The 21,892-nt window shown below is 49.7% G+C and overlaps 1 protein-coding gene across 2 annotated transcripts in view; it reads right to left on the bottom strand.

Moving 5' to 3' along the window:
* GRIK4 (glutamate ionotropic receptor kainate type subunit 4) overlaps positions 1-21,892 on the bottom strand; it is a 422,274-nt gene that overhangs the window by 21,822 nt on the left and 378,560 nt on the right. For both annotated transcript variants that reach the window (XM_047693414.1, XM_047693415.1), the window contains 5 exons: positions 21,007-21,120; positions 9,611-9,720; positions 6,080-6,253; positions 1,841-2,006; positions 749-974 (listed from right to left, as the gene is read on the bottom strand). In XM_047693414.1, the coding sequence (XP_047549370.1) occupies positions 749-974; positions 1,841-2,006; positions 6,080-6,253; positions 9,611-9,720; positions 21,007-21,120 (790 nt within the window). The remainder of the gene's footprint in view (positions 1-748; positions 975-1,840; positions 2,007-6,079; positions 6,254-9,610; positions 9,721-21,006; positions 21,121-21,892) is intronic.

The following is a 21,892-nucleotide window of genomic DNA, read 5'->3' as shown; positions in this document are numbered from 1 at the left end:
GAGGGAAGGGTACATGCTTCAAGCACCAGAGGAACATTTTCAGATTCCCTCTCCAATCTAAAAAGCAGTTCGAAGTGCTTCCCCTCACCTTCTGATGGAGGCACTATCAGCAGGAGAAGGCCCAAAGCATGAATATCCTTTAGAAAAGATAGCTGGGAGACCTTTCTGGAAGTCAAACATCCCTACCATCTTATAACAGCCTGGAAGTCCACAGTCAGCTGAATACTGAGTTCTCCTGTTCATTCTCAATGACCTATGCTGATTGGGAGTAGATGGGTCCCACCGATGATCTGAAAACCACCTCACCTCATCATGTCTATCTCCTTTTGTAATAAGCCTTTCCCCGGGGACACTAATAGTAAAATTAATTAAGTTTGACCATCTCTACCTTCCCCTTCCCACTGCTAGAGGTCCATCAACAGAGCAAGGGCCAAAGGGCAGGAAGCAGAAGAGGGGAAAACAAAAGCCCTGAAGCATCCACCAAGGACATCAACATGTCCTTGAGTAATTAATCAACTAATAACTAATCAATTTGACCTGCCATAATTAAAGATTGAGAACTCTGATGGAAGTATGTGGGTTTGCTTGTTTTTTGTTTTTTTTTTTAACCTGAAGAATGCCCACCTAAAGTCACTGTTAACTGGTTCTAGAACAGGGCTGTCGAATTCAGTGCTGCATTCGGTGGTCCTAGCTACTCTGACCCTGCCTGGATGGAGCTACCCAAAGAGGCTGTTCCTCTCCTGCATACCGACTGGCATGCCAATCCCATAGCCCTTGGTGTCCAGCAGGCCCCCAATCTGAGTGAGGTTGCAGTTTCGCTGCCGGTAGTACTCATTCATGGTGGATTCCAGAAGGAAGGCGTAGTTGGAATTCAACACCCTGGCGATTCCCTCCTCGGTGCTCTTCACAAACACACTTGGCTGCTTAGAATACATGTAATTCCACATGCGTTGGTAGGTCTGATAGCGGGAATTCTGGGAAAAGAACACAAGGAAGCAAGATTAGAACAAGAGAAAGGAAATGTTGGTTTTAAAAGGGAAGTAATCAAAGTGGACCTTAAAATCCTGGCCCTTTTCTTACTCAATCCCCTCATTATAGTCCATATAACCTTTTCCCTTCCATCTCTCAATGACCACTGTGTCATGGCAGGAGAGGGGGCTGTGACTTTGATACCTTTCACAGAAAGGCAAGGAAAGAACAGGGTCCTAAGACACTGTAAACTCTGCCTAGTGGTTTGATAATCAGTTTTGCCCCATCTACCCTAGAGAAGACTTTCGCTGCCAACCTCCGGGTTTGGACCGAATGAAGAATGGAAATTCTGGTTGTGTCCTTTGCTGTCCTTCAGGCAGAGGCAGTGAACTCAGGGTCATTGGGACTTCTAAGAGACACTGTCTGAAGGAGGAGTGTCACCCACTTTCTGTCGACCCTAAACCAACGTATCAATCCCAGATCCAATGCTGGCCTCTATTTTTACAAATAAGAAGACAGAGAGAATTTAGCCGGGTGTGTGTGTCTATCCACACCTGTGTTTGCATGATGCCTTCAGTGGTTGTGGTGCCAACAGGCACTGAGGCTTTTATGGAAAACAGAAAACTGAAGTCCAAGGCCTTGGACTTGTTTCATGTGAAAATGGACGTCTTGGGTAGTTGGATGGTTGGACACCTATTAACTCCAAGGGTACTTTGTAGAGCAGGATATAGATGAGCCCCAAGTGAACCTCCAAACTAGATGTTCAAAAGAGATAATGGGATGAAGATTGATGTTGTTATCTTTAGAGGACAAATATCTCAACTCTATTCTGCCCAGTTCCCCATGTTGGTGAGCCACCCAATGGATTTACTTGGAAGAAGGTCATGCTGGAGCCTCCGTGAATTGTGCCATACTCAATGGCGGTCTGGTCAGCCAGGTCATCCACTGACTCAATGGGCACATCCATGCGCTGCACGGTCAGGAAGGCCGCTAGGTTGGCCGTGTAGGATGAGATGATGATCAGCGTGAATGCCCACCTATGTGAGAAAAGACCAGGAAATCATCCTTGCCCAGGCACCCCCAGGAGTCTTAGTCCCCACCCCCAGTCCTGCAGTGACACAGGAGAGACCAGGAGTCCCTCTTCAGAAGGAGCTCCCAGCTCTGTGGGGGAAGAAAATGGAAGCAGGGTGTATGATGTCAAGAGAAATGAACAGAGTTTTTGAGCCTTTCTTGAAAGAAGACCATTAATTTTTCCCCCCTCATTTCTTAAAGGAGGTGATTATTGGGTTGCTATTCAAAAGAGGTATGTCCATGCACATGAGACCATCTTGGAGACCATGAGAAATGAGCTAGTGAATGAGCGGAAGGTGCCAGTTCTGGGGGCTGTGTTTAGAGCCAGGGCTGGGTGGCTGCCCCTGTCTTCTCATGATGCAGCCTACAATCAGATGTGCATCACCATGGGCTGAGCACCTGCCATGAGCCACACACATTATCTCACGTATTCCCTACAACTAAGGGAGGTAAGTCTTACCCTGATTTTGCTGATGAAGAAACGGAGGCTCAGAGAAGCAAAGGAACTTGCCAAGTAACACATGGATAAATTCATATTTTATTTTATTTTTAAAGATTTTATTTGTTTGACAGAGACACAGCAAGAGAGGGAACACAACAAGCAGGAGGAGTGGGGGAGGGAGAAGCAGAGTTTCCGCTGAGCAAGGAGCTGTACTCGGGACTTGATCCCAGGACCCTGGGATTGTGACCTGTGCCGCAGGCAGACGCTTAACAACTGAGCCACCCAGGCGCCCCTAAATCCATATTTTAAAATGACTTCTACCAACAAGAAACTCTTAAAGATTAACTGGTGATAAGCACCTTTGAACTGCTAAGAAGTTAGAATTAGAAGCTACTCTTGCGGGTGCCCGGATGCCTCAGTCAGTTAAGCGTCTGCCTTTGACTCAGGTCATGATCTCCGGGTCCTGGAATCAGGTAGGCTTCCTGCTCAGCGAGGGGCGGGGTCTACGTATCCCTCTGCCCCTCGCCCCGGCCTCCTGCGCATGCGTGCACACGCGCACACGTGCGCGCGCGCTCGCTCTCTCTCTGTGTCTCTCTGGTTCTCACTCCCTCAAATAAATAGATAAAATCTAAAAAAAGAAAAAAGAAACTACTCTTGTAATGGGCAAACTATTTCAAAATAGAGGGCTATTTTATTGGGTAAAACGAACTCATTTAAAATGAGAATAATTTTGCAACTCAAGCAGTGTACATGCTTAACGCCATTACAACTAGTTTGTTCACTTAAGTGGGTTAAATAAGCCTTCTACCATCTGGTCAGCGGTGTGGCTCTGCATCCCAATCCATTTGTTTATAGGGGTTCAAAGACATATCCAGGCATAATTGAGGTTGGATAATCACAGGTTCTGAATCCGCAGAGTCTGAATTAATGAGGCTTTCCTCATTATGAAGACATTGTCAACTAAAGCATAGCATTTGCCACAGGAGCCAGAGGCCGACAGATTCCAGGGGATTTTTCAGAGTGGGAAGTCCCATTGTCTCCTTTACCACTGTGTCCAAGGACTCCTGTAGGCTGCCTCCCAGGAGAGAAGTGACAAGGTCATCTACCAACTCAATGAGTGCCTCCATAGGCCAGACCACTGGGGAGGTGACCTGGTTTCAGTTCTGGCCTTGTTCCACTCCACCTGTGAGACCTTGGGGGGAAAGCCACCTACCTCCTCCGAGTTCGTCTGCTCGGGGATAGTAATGCTCTATTCTGCCTGTCTTCGGAGAATTGTGAGATCAAATGGGATAAGATGTCGCTGGTGACTAATCCTCTGTAAAGGACCAGAGGAATGGGAGATAGAACTGTAGTGACAGACCCTCCCACTGAATATGGGAAGAAAAGCATCTGGCCACCTTCCCTACATGTGACCTGTAAGTAGGGCCAGGTGTCCTCCCATCCTTAAGACCTGCTTTCCCTGTTCCTGCTTCCGCTCTCACACTCTGCTGCAAGTTCTTTCTTGTGACCGTCCCCCAGTGGAGGCCAGGGAGGCGGGGTGAGCCATCCCCACATGGAGGCCAGAATTCTGAAGGGGCTTAGCTTCCCCGGGGTAGCACCAGGGGTTTATGAGCCCCGGGTATGGACTTGACCTCAGAGTTGGCTGGGGAGTTCCCCTCAGCCCCCTGGCTACACTCTGGCCTCTCTGCCACCCTGAGTGGCCTCGGGGAACTTTATACTGCTGGTCACAAAGGAATGGGTCAGAAAGCCAAGCAGCTTGGGGCGAGCCTATCATCTCTGCTGAGAAAGGGAATCACACGCTCTCTCATATGCTCTCTCCAAAGGGGTCAATGGAGCCCTGCTCCCGTGTGAAAGGGGCATTAGCAGTTGTCAAGTTGACCTTCGTGTTAGCAATGTGGCATTCTCCATCCCTTGCTCAGGGTGGGGAATCTAAGGTAGGCCGCGATGGCCCTCTCTCTGGCTCTCCCACTCCTTCAGGGAGCCGATCAAACGGAGGCCTTGAGTTGATAACTGAGAGCTCCGAGGGGCAGAGGATCTCCCTAAGAAGTCAAGGCTCCCCCTCCCCAGACACAAGGGAGCCCCCCAGCCCCTGACAGCTATTTAAAGTACTGCTGAGCCAGTGGGCCAGGGCCAGCCTGCAAGACAGGTGGCCCTCCCAGGCGCTCAGGCAGACATTCTCTGGAGGAGGGAATGCCTGGGGCTTGGGGAGCTGACAGGAGGGGCGGGGTGCTGAATGCAGCCGGCGATGGAGCCCTCGAAGGAGCACACAGGAAAAACACCCTCTGGAAGGAACAGCCCCAAGTAGAAAGAGATCAGAGTCTGCGGCCGACTTCTGCTTGTCTGTACGGCTTCTGCCTGATTTCCAGGATTTTGACGGAACTCTGCGATTTTCCCTCCTAAGACCACCCCTTTTCCCGGGGAACATTAAAACCCAGTTCTTTCCTTTCATCTACATGGTGGTTTCTGGACATTACCTGGTAATCGCCCAGATGTCTTAAATCCTACTGTATTTATCATTTATCAGTGAAAACAAAACCCCCAGCTGGGTGGGGTCACTGTCCCAGCTGTGTTTTTACTTCCCCATCAGTTCCAGTCCAGCGTCCCTCTGGTAACTGTCCAGACACTGGTGCCCAAGGTGGAAACACCACTTTTCCCTTCTCCTTTGGCTTCCCCTGAGAAGGAGCGGGAGAGAACCAAGGCTGTAAGTCCTTTAGGCTATGAGAGCCAAACGCAACAGTGGGGTTTTAAGCAAGGCTGGGGAACTGGGATTCTGCGAGCTGGCCTCTTGTCTGTTGTGTACATACAACACATATATGTGTGTGTGTGTTTCATTTCTCCCCATAATGGTCTAACAGCAATGATTAGTTCACATATTTACGTAGCACTTTCAAGTGTTCAGATTGCTTTCCCACACACCGAATCATTCAACCGTATTCTCTTTGCCCTGGGTGAGCCAGGAGGAGAAGGGAGCTGCAGGCCAGGCTGGCTACCTGCCCATGGGGACTGCTCCCGAGATCCTGTCCAACTCTGAGCCACTAAGAGTTTACCTCTGCCCACACCTGCAGAGGTGGGCAGGTCCGGCAAGGTCCCAGTGCCAGGCCCAGAGGGAGGAAGGTGGAGAAAGATGGCAGAGGGGGCCAGATGTGACAGCCGGGTTTCCATTCGTCCAGCAGGCATTTCCTGCTGCATACTCCGATTTGCATAAATCTGCATATGCCTTGGCAGGCCCAGCCACTCAACCTCAGGTCATTTTCAGGTCAGGAATTTATAATCCCTTCTCTGTGTGCCTACAAGGCTTTTTTCTGCATCCCCTTTCCTGCCCTGGCTCCCTGCCCTCTGTCTCCAGACTTCCGAGGCAGAGGGAAAGGGGAACAGGAAAAGATGGTACAAAGTGTGCCCAAGCCAGTGCTCTCAAGCCAGTGCTCCCAAGCCTTCTGGAGCTGGTGGAATGCAGCCCAGGTCCCTGCTAGTCTGTTTTGGAAGGCAGAGCTCTCTGTGAGCTTCCCAGCTACCTGCAGCCAGAGCAGGGCTCACCCGAGGACCCCCGGGGGTCCCCTACCCCAATGGGCCTGGCCCCTCCTCTGTCCCGGATCTTACCAGACGCCACTGACACAGCGGGTGGATAAGGCTCGAGGGGCGATGGTGGAGCCCTGCTGCATGAAGCCCCCAACGGGAAACCAGAGGCTGTTGCCGAGGGAGTACTGGTTCACCAGGAGGTTGCACCGGCCCTGGGCACATGGGTGGGGGCTGTACCACTCATAGGGGGTCAACCTGTGGGAGAAAAGGAACACAGACCAGTGCCAGGGAGGGTGGGCGTGAAGAACAGTGCTGGGAAGAGCAGGGCGTGGGGGGGCATGGCTCTCCCTTCTGGCCTCACCTCTGTACTCAGTCCCAGGCCTTTGGCTTCAGTCAAGCCACTTCCCTTTGCTGGACCAGGATCCTCCCAATCAAAACCAAGGGGCTTGGACTACGTTGGCAGTGTTTGTACCGCTCTTCTTCAATTAATTTTTTTTTTTTTTAATTTTTTCAAAACAAGTCATGACGTGGAACTCCAAACACAAAACAGATGAACGTGCAGGCTCCTTGACTGGAAGTTGCATGTGGCAGGGGGCGGGAGGGGACGCCTGGGAAGTGTTGTGTTCTTAAGGGAGCCACCCTCAGCCCCCTTATGTGGTCACAGAGGGACCGGAGGACCCCACAGAGCCAGTGTTTAAACCCTCAGCCAGAACAGTGGTTCTCAAATGTTCACCTACATCAGAATCACCAAGAAGGTTTGTTCAAATACAGACTGTTGGGCTCAGCGCCTGAAACTTCAGATTCAGGGAGTCTGGTACGGACTAAGAATCAGCAGCTTCTTGGCTCACCGTGATGCCCCAGGTCTGTGCTGAGAAACCCTGGCCTAGATGGTCCCCTGGGCTGTGGGTCTCAACCCTGATTCTGTGTCAGACTCACCTGGGAGCTTTCAAAGAAACGCCAATGATGAGATGCCATTCCCAGAGGATTTGATTTGCTTCCGTGCATTTCTAAGGCTCCGTGGGTAAGTGTGATGGGCACACTGTGTCCAGAAAGGCTTCTCTGAGCCCCCTGCCTCTCCCTCCCACTGTCCCTCTCTGATGCCCTTTCTTCATGCCCCCCAGACGCATGCCTTCCCTCCTCGATCCACTCCCACACAAACCCCCCAGCTGTGCCGCCAGGGATGTGTATGGGGGTGTGCCGAGCACGGCATGGAACCGGGTGCCAGTCTCATCACCAGCCTTCCTGTCCCTGGCCTATCCTCCTTGTTGTTCTGCCGCGGCTCGCCCACATGGCCACCGCCCCTCCTGGTCCTGAGTACAATGCCAGCGTGTCATCGCTGGCCCGTGTCCGGAGATGTGCTCCTTCTCCCCGTGGCCTACAGACCTGGCTTGTCCTTGGTGGTTTCCAAGCCCACAGGCTCTTAGAACTGGGCTTCAAAGACAGATTCCCTGGCCTCGGCCCTAGAGATGCTGAGAGGATCGAACCTGGGAATTCACATTTTTAAAAGCTCCTCTGTGACTCTGATATCAGCCAGCTTGGGAACGGCTGCCTTAGATTAGTGATTTCCAGATAGGTTTTCCCCTCCAAAATCTCACCCAGAAGTACAATAGATCAAGAGATAAAAGTGGAACTGGTCTGGATGAAGAGGAGTTGAGGCCCAGAGCTCTGGCTACCAAGCCTTTCACCACCCCTCCAAAGTCCCTGGCACCTCCCGGGAGCCTTCATGCCCCAGGGAACCCTGTTTGAAAAACCAGTACCTAAAGTAGGTGCATTAACCCAGGTTCACGCATTATACATATATGATATAATGTGTGTGTGTGTGTGTGTGTATTGTGGTATTTTTTTTTAATTAGTACTTTTGTTAATGTTGGATCCTGGGGTAGTGCATGCATGTGTGTGCTGTGTGCTCTGTGTATGTGCGTGTGTGTGTGTGCGCAGGGCCGGGAAGGGGGGGCAGTTTAAGCCCCCGGGGCTGGGTGAAAAGCTTCAGGCTACAGCAGGCAGGATAAAGCAGGCTTCTGTGTCTGTATATCTAGGAACCAAGCCCTCCGACCATTTCCAGGGCCCTCGAGGTCCCCCGAGAGCTGTGGCTAGCTACACACTACTCAATCAAAGGGGGCAAGAGTGAATTACAGAGCCGTGAACCAGGGCTCAGGCAGACAGCTTCCTAAAAGCAGCAGCAGACAGTGTGGTGAAGTGGAGAAGAGGCATGCCAGCCTCCTGCATGTCTTGCCCGTTGTCACTGACAACAGATACTTGACAGTGGCAATGCTTCCAGGCCCGAGGGGGGAAGGTGGCACCTGAGAGACACACACACAGCAGCCTTTGAAGACTACCGGCTTGTGAGCAAGGCCTTCTTCTGTTGGGCTGGATCTCATGGGCTCAGGCCGACTTTCCTGAACTTGGCTTTGATCTCCACTGGAAGAGGTAGAGACTGGGTGAGACAATGCTCCCTGGGCAGGCTGCGAGCTGCCCTGGGGTTCTGTGTTCTAACTAGAGAGAGCACATGTTCTCCTTGAGCTGTTGAACAGACATGCTCTTGGGAGAGACCTCAGCCTGCAGAGGTGGGACATACCCTGGAATTGTCGGGTCCTGCCACTCTGGCCCCGAGGCAAAGGAGACCACTAGGGAGACAGCTGGAACAGAGCCGCCACCAGCTCTCCGGAAGCTCATCCCATGGTTCTCTGCTCCCAAGTAACAGCCCTTTCTGGTCCTACGCTATGGTGAGTTGGGTGCTGAGCAGAGAGTGTGGATTCTGAACCAGTGACCCCTGAGCCCTGGGCTTGTTCTGCTTCTGGATAGGAAGCCGGCTGTCCCGAAGCCCCCAGCGGCCCAGCCCCAGAGAGCGAGCACCCTCTCTGTGCACATTCATGGGAGGCCTCAGCCATGGGATGCCTTCATGTTCTTCGGGAGGCCCAGGGACAGCTTCTGTTTGCAGGGGCCGGGGAGGGCCTCATTGTCCCCAACCCCTGATCTGGACCCGTTGTTGCAAATCAACCCTACTTGCAAATGCCTTTTTCCTTCCCGCCCTCCTGTCCTGTGCCATCCTGCACAGCTCCCATTCAACAAGGCAGCTGTATTTTCACTGGCGTTTCTGGGCTGGGGAAGGGCCAGGCCCTCTTCAGAGGAAACCTTCTCTGTCGCCCATGCCCCGAGGCCTCCGGTCCCCCAGCTCTGGTCATCATTCAGTTCACTCTGTGGCAGATACTGGCAAGGTCTGATGCCAGGGCAGCCAAAGGCATAGTGCTTAATCGGAGTGCTTTTCCTGCCACCTTCCTCCTGTCCTCTCTCCTCCAAGACCCAAACCCAAACAGGGGGCCTAGAGACTGGGGAATGGAATGGGGAAGAGACGGGGGTATAGAAGCAAATTCAGACAAGCTGGCTTGTTTGCACCGTGCATGGTAGGGAAGCCGTGAGTAGGTGGGGGGATGGGTGGTGCCGGGTGGACAGCACAGCAGAGAGCAGGTCAGGTCCCCAGTCCCCCTCCCACCCCTCCAGGGTGGCCCCAGGGTCTTCTGAACCCGCCCCTCCCGCTCCCCACCCCTCCCATGCAGTTCTCAGAGGTGGACACGAGGTGGCGGTGCAAGGACAGGGAAGGGGCGACGAGCTTACCGAGCCACTAGGAAGAGGACACAGCTGACGGCCAGATAGGCTAGAAGCATGAAGAGCCAGACGCCAGGAGAAAATGGGTCCAGAAAGGAGAAATAGCCAGGTTTGCGTCCCTGGAAATGAAGACAAAACCAGATTCACTGTACTCAGTGGGTCAGGATGGCCCCTGGCCAGGGCGGGGCAGGCCAGAGTAGGTGTAGGGATGTGGGTCTGGCCCCAGATGGCCCTGCCCCTGGATTCTCGGTGACTGGCTTAAATGGCACTGGGGCCCAAGGTGTAGAGGGGCTGCTCCAACACCTAGCCAGCCCTGATCCCAGACCAAACACAGGGACAGCTGGGGCTACTTCACTTCCTAGGTTGAGGGAGGCTTCGTGCTAGGCAAGGGGAAGAGCCCTCAGCACTCCTTATGTACCACCCTGTGTCCCCCGTTCCCCCTCCCCCGGGGACGGCACGGTGGGCTCAGGGGCTTAGAGACACTGGTGTCTACGTCGCTGGAGTATGACAGCGCCCCTCCTTGACACTCACATCTTTCTCACAAGGATGCTAACAGAACAGGCACCTTGGTTTTTTGTTTGGAGGGTGAACTGATGCACAGTGAGATTAACCTTAAAAAGAGATTAACCTCGAAAATGGTACCATGAGGCAGATTATTATTTCCATGTTACTGGTGAAGAAACCGAAAGCCCAGGGCAGTTGAGAGATGTGGGTCCAAGGTCGCACAGCCAGTGAGTGGGAGAGCTGGGACTCAAATGCTCATCTTCCGACACCAAGCTCAGAGCTCAGGTACCATCACGCTGTGGGGAGACGTGGTCTGTCCCCAGCCCAGGGGTGTGCCTGGCCAGAGTCATGGGAGCCAAAGGATGGGGCCAGGAACAGAAACCTAGGCACCAAGCCCCCGGACATTTTCTGGAGGACAGTGAAATGCAATGAGCAGGATGGAGTTCCATGATCTACTCTGGGGTCTTGGGCAAGTGCACGCCCATCTCTGGCCTTGGTCAGAGCCCCCGTAGGTCAAAGGGGCGACACTGCTGGCTTACCACAGACAGCTGTCATACATCCTGCCTGTTTCCCCTGCTGTGTTCACCCATTCTACATTCGTGGCTATCATGAATCGACAAGCCTCATGTAAAAGTCTAGATTTCTGGCATCTTTCACAAAATGGAGTGGTCTGGAAACTCTGGGCCTAAATCGCCAATGGGCCGGAGCTCAGGGGTAGTCGCCCCCTCTACACACGGCCGGCTCTCTCCAGCAATTCCGTCCCCCTGCCCTTCCACACCCCCCAGTTTCTCAGGGCAAACGGACATGAAGTTTAGCCCCTGTCACTCATGACGATTTCACTCCGCGTCTCTCAACTGAGAGATACCCCGGGGGGCGGGAAAAATCTTTCATTGTTGGTTTCTGAATCTGAAACCCCATTAGATGCTCAATGTCAGAAATCTATACCTGATTATATCACAACGAGTGAATTGAGGGAAATGACAGCACTATTTAAAGCTGCCATATTTGGTTAGGGGTGATAAGGAATGATGCACGGTTGTGGGAAAAATTCCTGGAGACTCAAGTTATAAAACATCGAACATCAGACAAACAAGGATCAAGACGTAAACATCGCTCCGCTGGAAACATATCAGTCGTGTTGATAAGAGAACATCGGATTCTACTTGTGATTGACTGACGCCAACCAGAAGAGCAAGGAATGGGCAGTTATGTGAGAGTTGGGTCTGGGCTTAAACTGCCTTGGTTTGGGCTGAGCCCAGGCTGTTTATAGGATGCCAAAGAGAAGTACGTTATTTGCAGGCTCCGAACTCCTACTATTTTTTTCCTTCTATGTGGATGCCTGGGATTGCTTCTTTCCCCCAAAGGCATCTGAGTTCCTGGTGCTTGGGGGCAAATCTGGTGTCATATGCCACCGGCATTTCTTCCAAATAACAGATTCTCCCTAACCCAGAGGATATATGATGGTGATACTTCCCTTCCGAAGAACTCAGAATGTTTCACTATGTCCTCTTCATTTCAATATCCAGTTCTCTGTATTGACAGATGGGAGAACGGAGACCCAGGGAGGTTAAGTGCCTTGCTCAAATCACTGGCGATGGCTTCAATTTCTCTGGTGCTCATTCATCACGCCGCGCCACAGAGATGCCACCTCTCCCTCGTTCAGATGGCCGCCATACCGTGTCTTCCTCTCCTTTTTATCTTTGCAACTTGCTCCAATCAACCCCCTAATTAACCTCACGTCTTTTCCCCAGTGCCAGCAGAATCCCAACCTACTCTATCTCAACCCCATAAAGCCCTCTTGAACATTATTTATTTGTATCCATCATCATTTATTTGGATTCTATTGTATTTATAGGCATTTCTACTGATTCATACATGTCCTGTGGGCTGCAAGGTGGACCAGTTTCTTCAGGTGACTGCAACCACTCTGAAGATAGATAATTGGTTATATAAAGTCTATGCCATAAACGTCCAGGACAGGCCAAGCCCTGCAGATGGACTGAAAATTAGATGTCACCAAAATTTAACTAGTTCCCTGACTCTTTTAAAGATTTATTTATTCAAGAGAGCAAGCGAGGGGGAAGGGCAGAGGGAGAGAGAATCTCAAGCAGACTCCCTACTGAGCATGAAGCCCTGCTCAGGGTTGATCTCATGTTCCTGAGATCATGACCTGAGCTGAAACCAAGAGTCAGAGGCTTAACCGACTAAGCCACCCAGACACCCGGAAGCCCCTATCTCCTGGACTTTTGTACTGTGTTTCAGGCTGACCACACCAGAGCCAGCATTCTTGATGCTGTCTAATGGTGGGAGAGACCCAAGAGGCTGGTCACCAACCGATTACCATCCCAGCATGGGGAGACCCTTTGAATGTTAGAGGGGGTGCTACAAAGTGGCAGTGAACTCCCTTTGCATGTCAAAAATTCCTCTTGTTCTTAAAGATAATCTGTTGAGTCAATGAAACTTCATTCTAGAAGAAATGACATTATAGTGAGAACGCAGTTGCTTTCCCAGAGTCTAGAGCCAGACACAAAGGACACAAGAGCTAGGTAATACAGGGCAGGCAGTAAATTAAAACACAGACTCTGTAGCTAGCCTGCCCAGGACTGAATCCTGGCTTCATCATTTACAACTATGTGACCCTGAACAAGTTACTTAACTTCTCTGGGTCTCCACTTCCTCTTTTGTAACATGGGGGTAACAATAAAACCTACCTCAGGAGGGTGTTTTAAGAGCTGGATGAGTTCATACATAGTAAAAGCCATGTGTGTTGGCTTCTCCTCTAGCTAATGGTAGCCGTGAGTGCAGTGGGAGGGAGGAGAGTGGAATTTCCTTTTATATTAATTCTCCTTCAATGGACAAGAAATATTTTTTCTGCCCTACCGTGACACATGTGAATGATATCTGGGGAGAGAATGCCATTGTGGCCACAGTCACGTTCTGTAACTCTTAAGAGTTTCTATGGGTTATAACCCATGAGTCATGAGGGTTCCCCAGGTCTCTCCAGGGAAGCCATTAAGGCAACACCAGGCTCTATTCTGGAAAGACGGCTCTTAGAAGCCAGGGATTCCAACCTCAGTTCTGCCTCAGCCTTTCCAACGAAGGCACAGAGTGGGTCAGGTGTGTGGTGGGTTCTCCCTTGTCCGTGGAAGGGCTGGGAATCCTGGTCACCCCTTCCTTTGTGCTGACACCACACAAGCTAGTGATACCAACTCTCTACCTTCCCTGCACCCTCTCCCCTCTCCTGCAGAGCCAAGGACAAAGGCTCCTCACGTGGTCTTTACAACTAAATGGCAATGCATTCAGAGGTCTCCTTCAACTCCCAGCTGTGGTCCACAGTCAATAAAATACTGTTTAGGGCTGAAGAGATAAAAGGAAGCAGTGTTCATGCCTCTTTCTGGAAGAGGCAGAAGAAGATGATTTCCTCCTATCCCGCCCAGGAACCCACAGGTAGCTTTTCTCAGGGTGTCTGCAATGGACGGTCTTGATGATAGTTGGGTTTAGCATGCACTTCCCACCTCCAAAGCCAACGGGAAAAAAGAAGCAAACAATTAATTCCTCCTCACATAAAACACCCACATGAGTTTGTTGCCTGTGTAACCCACACGCTAGCAGATCTATTTTCATTTTGCTCTTTGGAAATCCAGTACGAGGAGATCTAAATTCCAATCCTGGCACTGACTTTGACTTGCTGAGTGATTCCAGGCAGGCCACTCAACTTCTCTGAGTGCCATTGTCTTCTTCCAGAAAATGGGACCCGGCCATCAACATGAAGGGGGAGTGTGAGAATTACTACAGCAATGTTGATAGAACACCTGGAGCTTTGTGAGATAGGAGCGCCCAATAAAATACCAATAATAAAATGATGATACACCCAGGAAACCATATTTCCATGTTATGGGCTCTCATGTTACTTAGCCTTAAGGAACAGAACTCTGCACGTTCTACTTCCTTATAGCAGGGTATTAAGCAGTATTAGAAATGATTCACTGGTTTACTTAGCATTGTTCTCCATTCTTCTAGACAGTCTTTCTGAAACGAAACAGACCTTCTTGAAAAAAAAAAAAAAAACGGGTAATATATCCAACGAAAATGCTGGGCATTAATTTAATGTTGGCATTTATGCCTCTCTCACTTTTTAATCACTGTCTGTTTTGTTTTTTTTTTTAACTTTTCTTGACAGAGAAGACTCTAGCTAAGTGTTAAGAAGAGGAAAAGACAGAGCATAAAACTTCCCCACTTTGTTAATCAAAGGTGGGTGAGGACCTTACACAGGGAAGATAGCAAAGGCATGCTCTCGAGGAGGTCGTAGGTACTCTGGCTGGCTGGAGACACTAAACAGGATAGGATAGTATAGGATAGATAGTATTCTCAGATTAGAAAGGCTCTAGAACATTCCCCCGACACATGGCCTTGACATAGAGAAATGCACCTAACTGTACCATAAAGATGGGTAGTTAAAAGCGTATGGACCTAGGGACCAGAAAGTTGGATTCAGTGCCCCCTCCACCATTGTGCTCTCTCCTCTCTCCACGGTCCCGCTAGCCACCGCTGACCTTAGCATCCTTCCACATAAAATGGGGACCATGGTACTGTGCCTCGGTGGGAGGAGGGTTTGCTGTATTAAAGCAGAGACTCCATGCAAAAGTGCTTCTTAAATAAAGAGATGCCAGACAGGTGTTAGTCAATACACAAGTACCCTGACGTACACCCAACCACCTTGAATATGTCAACACTGAATATTTTAAATGTAATTACCCATTTGGGGGGTATACGTGCCAAGCGTCAAATCTCAGGTTGGCGTCTGGCACACGCAGATGACGCCTTCCTACAACAGTCAGTGCGTGCTGGAGGAATACAGACTTACTTTAATATTAATCAGAGCAAAACATCATTAGGCAAATTGCTGTTGCAGAAAAAAAAGACAGCAAAACGACACGATATACTCTGATGTTCAATATGAATGTTTTCGTTTCCCTGTGCTCTTCTCCCCTCCATTCACATAGATTTTGGAGTCCTCACAGCGGGTGTCAGTATCATAAAACCCCAGAGTACAGATGCCCCTGGGTTCCTTACTGCTTCAGTATATACTGAATGAGCTGTTGTGCCATGGAAATCAAGAGAGTCTTGAACTTCAGATGTCCTGTTATTTCATTTGCATTCTTGGAATAGTAGGGGTACTCAGATCTCACTGGTACCCAGACTCTAAAGGCTGGACCCTGTATGTATGGTTTGGAAGCTCATCTAGCCCTGACCAGGGAGCGCAATGCTTTTTCAGGTGGGTGCTAGGTTGTGTGCGGGCTGTGCGGGCTGTGCAAGCAATGGTGGGGAGGGAGCACTGAGTCCCGGGGAAAGCCTTGCAGGCCTGGAGCAGATGTACCAGAAAATGTACCTGGGTGGCCTGAAACATGGGCCTCCCATCTCCTCTTGTTATCCAGACCATTGAGATCAAGGCCAGAAAAGAAATAAGAAATCTAGTTCAGTCACTCATCCTGCTGCCTGGGCTATGAGGCCTCCTGACAGAAGCCAGGCTCCTAGGCTCCATGCTGCTCCATCAGGAGGCACAAAAGAAAGTGGTGCTCACTGCCCACAGGACAGCGGGATACCTCCCTCAGCCTTCCCTCCTGCCTTTCTTCTTTTTGTAATTACAGAGCCAATATAGCCTGTTTGGGATGATCATGTTTCCACATCAAAAAGTGTATCATAAAAGCTTCTGGCCTGACAAGAGGGTAACTTCTTCCCACTAGGATCCACATAGGAAAAAAGAGATAAAGACCACTACAGTGCAGCAAATACATGGACAGAGGGCTGCTGCTCGGGGAAAGAGGCCAACAGCTCCATCCAGAGGAGTCACACTGAAGAGCAAATGACATTTGAGCTGGGTATCGAAGGCTGGAGAGGAGTTTGTTCCATGGCCAAGAGGCAAGAAGATGGGCACAAACCTAGATCGGAAGAGGCTTGTGTGATGGTGAAGCGGTGAGTGCTATGCGGTAAGGACGCCTATAGCAGGAGCTGTGAGTGGAACAGGAAACATGAGCTGTGTTCTCCATGTTCAGAAGGAGGGACTTGGTCTTGTTAAGTGATGGGCAGCCAGTGAACCATCTTAAGTAGGAGGCTGATATGATTCCATTCATTAAAAAAAAAATAACAGTAAACTAAAAAACTAACTCTCAGCAAGTCATGTGCATTTACGAAATATAGAGCTAATGCCTTATTGTGCACAGGTCAGGCACTGTTATAGGCGCATTACTTACGCACTTACATATCCTCATTAAATTTGCATGACAACCCATTGTTGCAGATGAGAAAACTGAGACACAGGGGACATGCAGCAAGTACATGGCAGATCTGGCTCCAGAACTTTCCACTGCTTCTTCAAGAATGCTGGAAGTGACTATGACCCTCTTATGAGGACGCAGTACTGGATGAGAGGGTCACACCTCTCATCCAGTGAACTCAAGGAGGATACAGGCTACCAGGATGGCAATTCAGGTCAGAGATAAGGAAAGCCTGAAGCAAGGCAGATTCGGTGGGGGTGGAGAGCGTGCTTGAGAACCATCTAGGAGGTGAGCTGACTGACTGAACGTGTGTGGTGAGAAAAGTGAAGGGCAGCTCGGGGGACTGGGTGGAGATGCCATGAGGTGAGATGGGACAGGGGAAGAGGAGGAAGAATTCTATAGAATATGGTTTGTGACACCGAACTTGAGGTGCCCATGAGATGGTCAGGTGATGTCTAGTCATGCTAGAAATACGCTTTGAGAATTCAGGGGAGTGGCCAGGGTTGGATTTACAGATGCGGCAGAGAGCTAGCTGTCAAAGAGAGAAGGGAAATGCGCCAAGGACATTCACAGGGCAGGCAGAGAGAGAGAGAGAGTCAACAGAAATGCTGGAGAGGCAATGATCAGGGTGGTAGGAGGAAGGACAGGAAGAGACAGTGACCTGGAACCTGGAACAGAGAGAGTTCTAGAAAGTGGGAAAGTGGGAGGGATTGACAGTAACAAATGCTGAAGCCAGAATTCTAAGTCAGCCTCTGAGTGGCAGGGAGTAGTGGGTCCAAATAGCAAAACATTCTTCTGATTTTGGTCCTAGAGTTGCCTCAACAGAAATAGAAATAATACGTCAATGGTGAGAAGGAAAATACCACATTGTCGACACTTGGGGATCCCATGGTCGTGCGAAACTAACCCTAGGTAATCTTAGATGACTGGAAATTCACACACTATTTCTGATTGTCTCTAGACTTCAGACACATACCTGCCACCGCTTACTACTTGGGATATTGCAATATTTTCGAAAGAGGCATTTATACTTTGGGTTAATTATTTTAACCTTTGCACACAGGCTTCATCATCACCAGATGTTCACATTTTGGCAACAATCACTCATGACTCAGATGACCTCAGATACAGAATTAAGACAGAGATTCTGGGCCATTATAGATTATAAGTGAAATTAATCATCTTGAGAAACTACCAACTTCAGAAAAATTCACAAAATAATAAACTTCCCACTTGAGAAAAATTCACAAAATGATCACTATGAACTTGAGAAAAAGTCACAAAATAATAAATACTCTCAACCTGAAAAAATTAACAAAAGAATAAACCCCTAGTATTCAACTTTATTTTTGTTAACGTAACTCTATTATATGAGAGAGAGTTTCTCTCTGTAATTTCAGATTGAGGCTTTCATGGTGAACTCCACGGGGCTATCCTGTGGTATTAGCTGTTTCTGCCAATTCAGATACAGCAAAGTTCATCTCAGACCTGTTCTCTCTGGGTCTCCCCTGGTTTCATTGATTCAGGATTGTTCTTTCCAGCTGATTTTTTGGTACTTTCTAAGCACACTGCCTCACACACAGAATGCACTCAATAAATATTTGTTGAATAAATGCATAAACTGTCAGCTCTGCTTAGTGTAAGGTGTTCATGCCAGCGCTCAATTTTTATTCAGCTCGGCCCCCTGTTATAAATCAGTTCTGAGCAGCCATGTGGCAGATCAGTGCCTCAGTGTAGAGGCTGGAAGTGGGGAGGTCTCCTGACCAGAAAGGGGAACGTATGACTTTGGGTTCTCCAGAGAGATAGAATCAGTAGGAGATGTGTGTGTGTGTGTGTGTATGTGTGTGTGTAAAGAGATTTACTTTAAGGAATTGGCTCTCACCATTGTGGGAGCAGTTAAGGCCAAAATCTATAGCGCCTGCTGGAAACTCGGGCAGGATTCCTAAGGGATAGTCTTGAGGCAGAATTCTTTCTGCTCCAGGAAACGTGTTTTTGTGCTTAAGGCCTTCCACTGGTTAGATGAGGCCCACCGACATTATCAAGGGTAACTTCCTTTACTTAAAGTCAACTGAACACAGTTGTTAATCCCATCTACAGAATATTCTCATGGAATATCTAAGCTAGTGATTGATCAAACCTCTGGGCACCATAGCTTAGGGAAGCTGATGCGTAAAACTTCATGTTCCAAGAACTAATACAATCATAGGTTTGTGGTAGTGGGTAATATCTGGCCAACAATCCAATTAAAGATGTCCAGAGGACTGGTAAGTGGGAATTTGTTTCTGGCTGGAGTTGATATTCCAGGCAGTGGTGTGCCCGGTGGCGAGGGTAGCCTAGCAGAGGACGTCCCCAGGCACTGAGTAGAAACACCAGGGATCAGGTGCCCTTACCCACATGGTTCCTCCAGGTCCATAGGGTTGTGAGTGGGGCTCTAGTATCCTTGACATTAATCAAGAAATCAAGGCCAGAGCCTAGTTGTACAGCTTGGCCATAGTAATATGATTTGGAGAAAGGTCCTATGTTCCCCCACTACTTTGGGATGCTGCCTCGGGGCTCAGTTGCAGGAATGGGGTGAGGCGGGTTCAAGACACAGTGCTAGCTGGAAAATCACCTAGGGACTACGGACAGGTATAAGGAGAACAAGAACCCTTGTCTCAAGAGTTAGAACACCTGACTTCCAGGCCCTGCCGTGTGTCAGTTCCAAGTGTGACTTTAGTTTCCTTACTGTCTAGTTGGAATTCTAATACCTTCCCTCTTCTCAAACAACAGTCCTAAGGACCAGATGAGAAAAGATACACAAGAAAGCCTTCCAGGACAAGTTACTCAAAGATCACATGAATGAGGGGGGCCGCCTGGTATCCCAGAGACAGCACAGGCTCGAGGCACACTATTCCTGGGTGCGATCTCTGCCCTTACACTTACAAGAACATCACGAGTGTACTGGTGTCCTAGGACCACTAGAAGAAAGTACCACAAGCTAGGTGACTTAAAACAATAGAAACGTATAGTCTCATAGTTCAGGGGTGAGCAGTTCAAGATAGAGGCATCAGCAGGGCAGTGCTCCCTCTGAAGGCTCTAGGGGAGGATGCCTGCTTGTCACCTCTAGCTTCTGGTGGTTGCTGGCAATCCTTGTTGTTCCTTGACTTATAGAGACATCATGCTACTCTGTCTCCAAATTCACACCCTCTTCTCCCCCGGGTCCACATTTTCCTCTTTTTACAAAGACACCCCTCCTTGGCCAAGGGCCCACTTGAATCCAGTATGACATCATCTTAACTTGATTAGATCTGCAAAGACCCTATTTGCAAATAAGGTCACCTTCACAGGTCCTGGGGCTTAGGACTTCACTATGTCTTTTGAGGGGACACAAGTCAACCCATAACCACAGTCAAGATCCTTGCAGAGGCTGGAAAGAGCGTCTGGGATGTAGGAGCTGCTCAATGAACGGGAGCTTTCATCATCGTGGAAAAGAGGCAGGGGGCATCACTCTCGCCCTTAATTCACAAGACAGCCACATCAATGACAGCGCTCCTCGGAGCTGCTCCAATGGGCTCTGTGACAAGGGGACCTTCCCTCTTACAGAAATGGGCTGTAGTTCCCGATGCCCTAGCAGCCCTGGCTACGTGAACCCAGGCTGGGACTGCGAATACAGACAATCCTCTTTCTCCAGGGCTGGGAGGTGGGGCCAAGGAAGGGGTCAGAAGCTAGAGGGTCTGTTCTTCAGTAGGCGCGTAGGATGAGTGCTTGATCCCTTCCCTGTTGGGCAGCCTTGTGGCACCGGGTAACACCCTGCAATATTCTAGGTTAGCATGACTTTGGACACCGAGAATGACTTGAGCATTGGGGAATCTGTATAATAGCTGTGCATTCAGAGCCAGTTTGGATAAAAGGATGAAAAGGAGGCTCTTCTGGTTCAGGCAACTGTGTCCTGGCAACATCACTACTATTCCCTTTGTGGATGAGGCTCAGCCCTGTTACTCTCCTGTACCACCCCCACTGGCCAGTGTCCTCCATCAGGTCTGTCCTCACACCCATTGGTGTGGCTTCCCAAACTCATTTAGACCCTTACTCTACTCACTCTAGGCAACTTGAGCAGAGAAGTCTTTCTCTCGCTCTCTCTCTTTTTTGAAGGATGCCAAAAAGGGGACAGGCCAGATATAAATGACATTATTTATTCACTAATATGGCTAACCCGGAGAGGATGGAGTCTGCATTCTCTCACTAGATAATGCTCAGAGTGAAAAGAGATGCACCTGGGAATCAGCAAAGTCCTTGAAAATGCTGAGATGACTTATCTGGACTGGAGACCCCGTCCCTAGCAGGAAGCAGAGTGACCAACGGCTCCACTCACCGACACACCACACACCCAGGGTTGAGCGCTCCCTCTCAGCCATCCCTAGTCAGTGAAGCAGAAGCAATTTTTACTGGAAAGCCCACAAGTGTGACTTTTCCATTCTTCCTGTTTGCAAGTCCGCACAGCTGATGCGGGAAAAAATAGCCCAGCTCATTTGCATTTAAGTCTTGAAATCTAAATATTTCTGTGAGTCATTCATTATTACCATATAACTCAGTGTTTGCATGCAAATAACCTTAATGACATAAATGCTTATAAAATAAGTCTCTTACCATATGAACTCGGTAAAGAATGCTAATTCCCAGAGTCATGAATGGCTTGGAGAAATCAATCACCTTCTCCCGCTCCGCAGTAATGGTGAGGCCCGCCACGGCCAGGTCCGCTTTCTGAAAGGGACAGACAGATCCCATCAGTGGGGCGGCCCAGGTGAGATGCAGGGACAGGGACTTGTGGCCAGAGGCTGTCCCTACTGGGGAGATGTCACTCTGGTCTGGCTTCTCAGTGTGGGGAGGGACTCTGGGTAGCCCTGAGCCATCTCAGACCCGAACAATCATTCATGAGAGGACACGGTGCTGAAGCTGGAACTCGGGCACACTTGTGGCCAGACGCCTCTAGACATATCAGTAAGTACAAACAGCAGAGGACTGTTCAGGGACCGTCTCAAAATGCCCACGGAGAAGGAGAACTGGCACAGAGGCTGCTGGATTCTCAACAGGAAGTCGTTTTAAAATTCAACTTCCTAATTTGCTCAGTCCACAGAACTTGATGGAGGTGCAAGGCTGAAGAGGAACCTCGGTGGGGAGACTTGGGGGTGCGAGAAAACGGATGCAACCACGGAAGAGAGAGAAAAGCTAACACCACCAAGGTACCGAGCGGGTAGCCCCACCACACAGAGCTCGTCCTTGTCAGAGCCGGGACTGGACCTCGGGCCTCCTGGGGCCCTGGACACTTACGTTGCTGCTGAGGTTACAGTTCAGGCGCCATAGAAGTAAAAGAAGGTTCTGTGGCCTTCCATGGAAAAGTCACCAGAATTTGTTCTGAAGACATTTCCTTCCGTGCTCTCGGCCCTCACAGGACACCACAGATGCCCATATCTGATGAGAGGCTGAATTCAACGCGATCGGCTTCCTCAATGTTCCTCTTTGCCAGACAGTTCGT

Source organism: Lutra lutra, chromosome 10 (genome assembly GCF_902655055.1).
Source record: "Lutra lutra chromosome 10, mLutLut1.2, whole genome shotgun sequence".
In the NCBI taxonomy this organism is placed as follows: Eukaryota; Metazoa; Chordata; class Mammalia; order Carnivora; family Mustelidae; genus Lutra; species Lutra lutra.
Note: the sequence above shows the minus strand (reverse complement) of the source record. Positions and strands in the feature narration are given on the sequence as shown.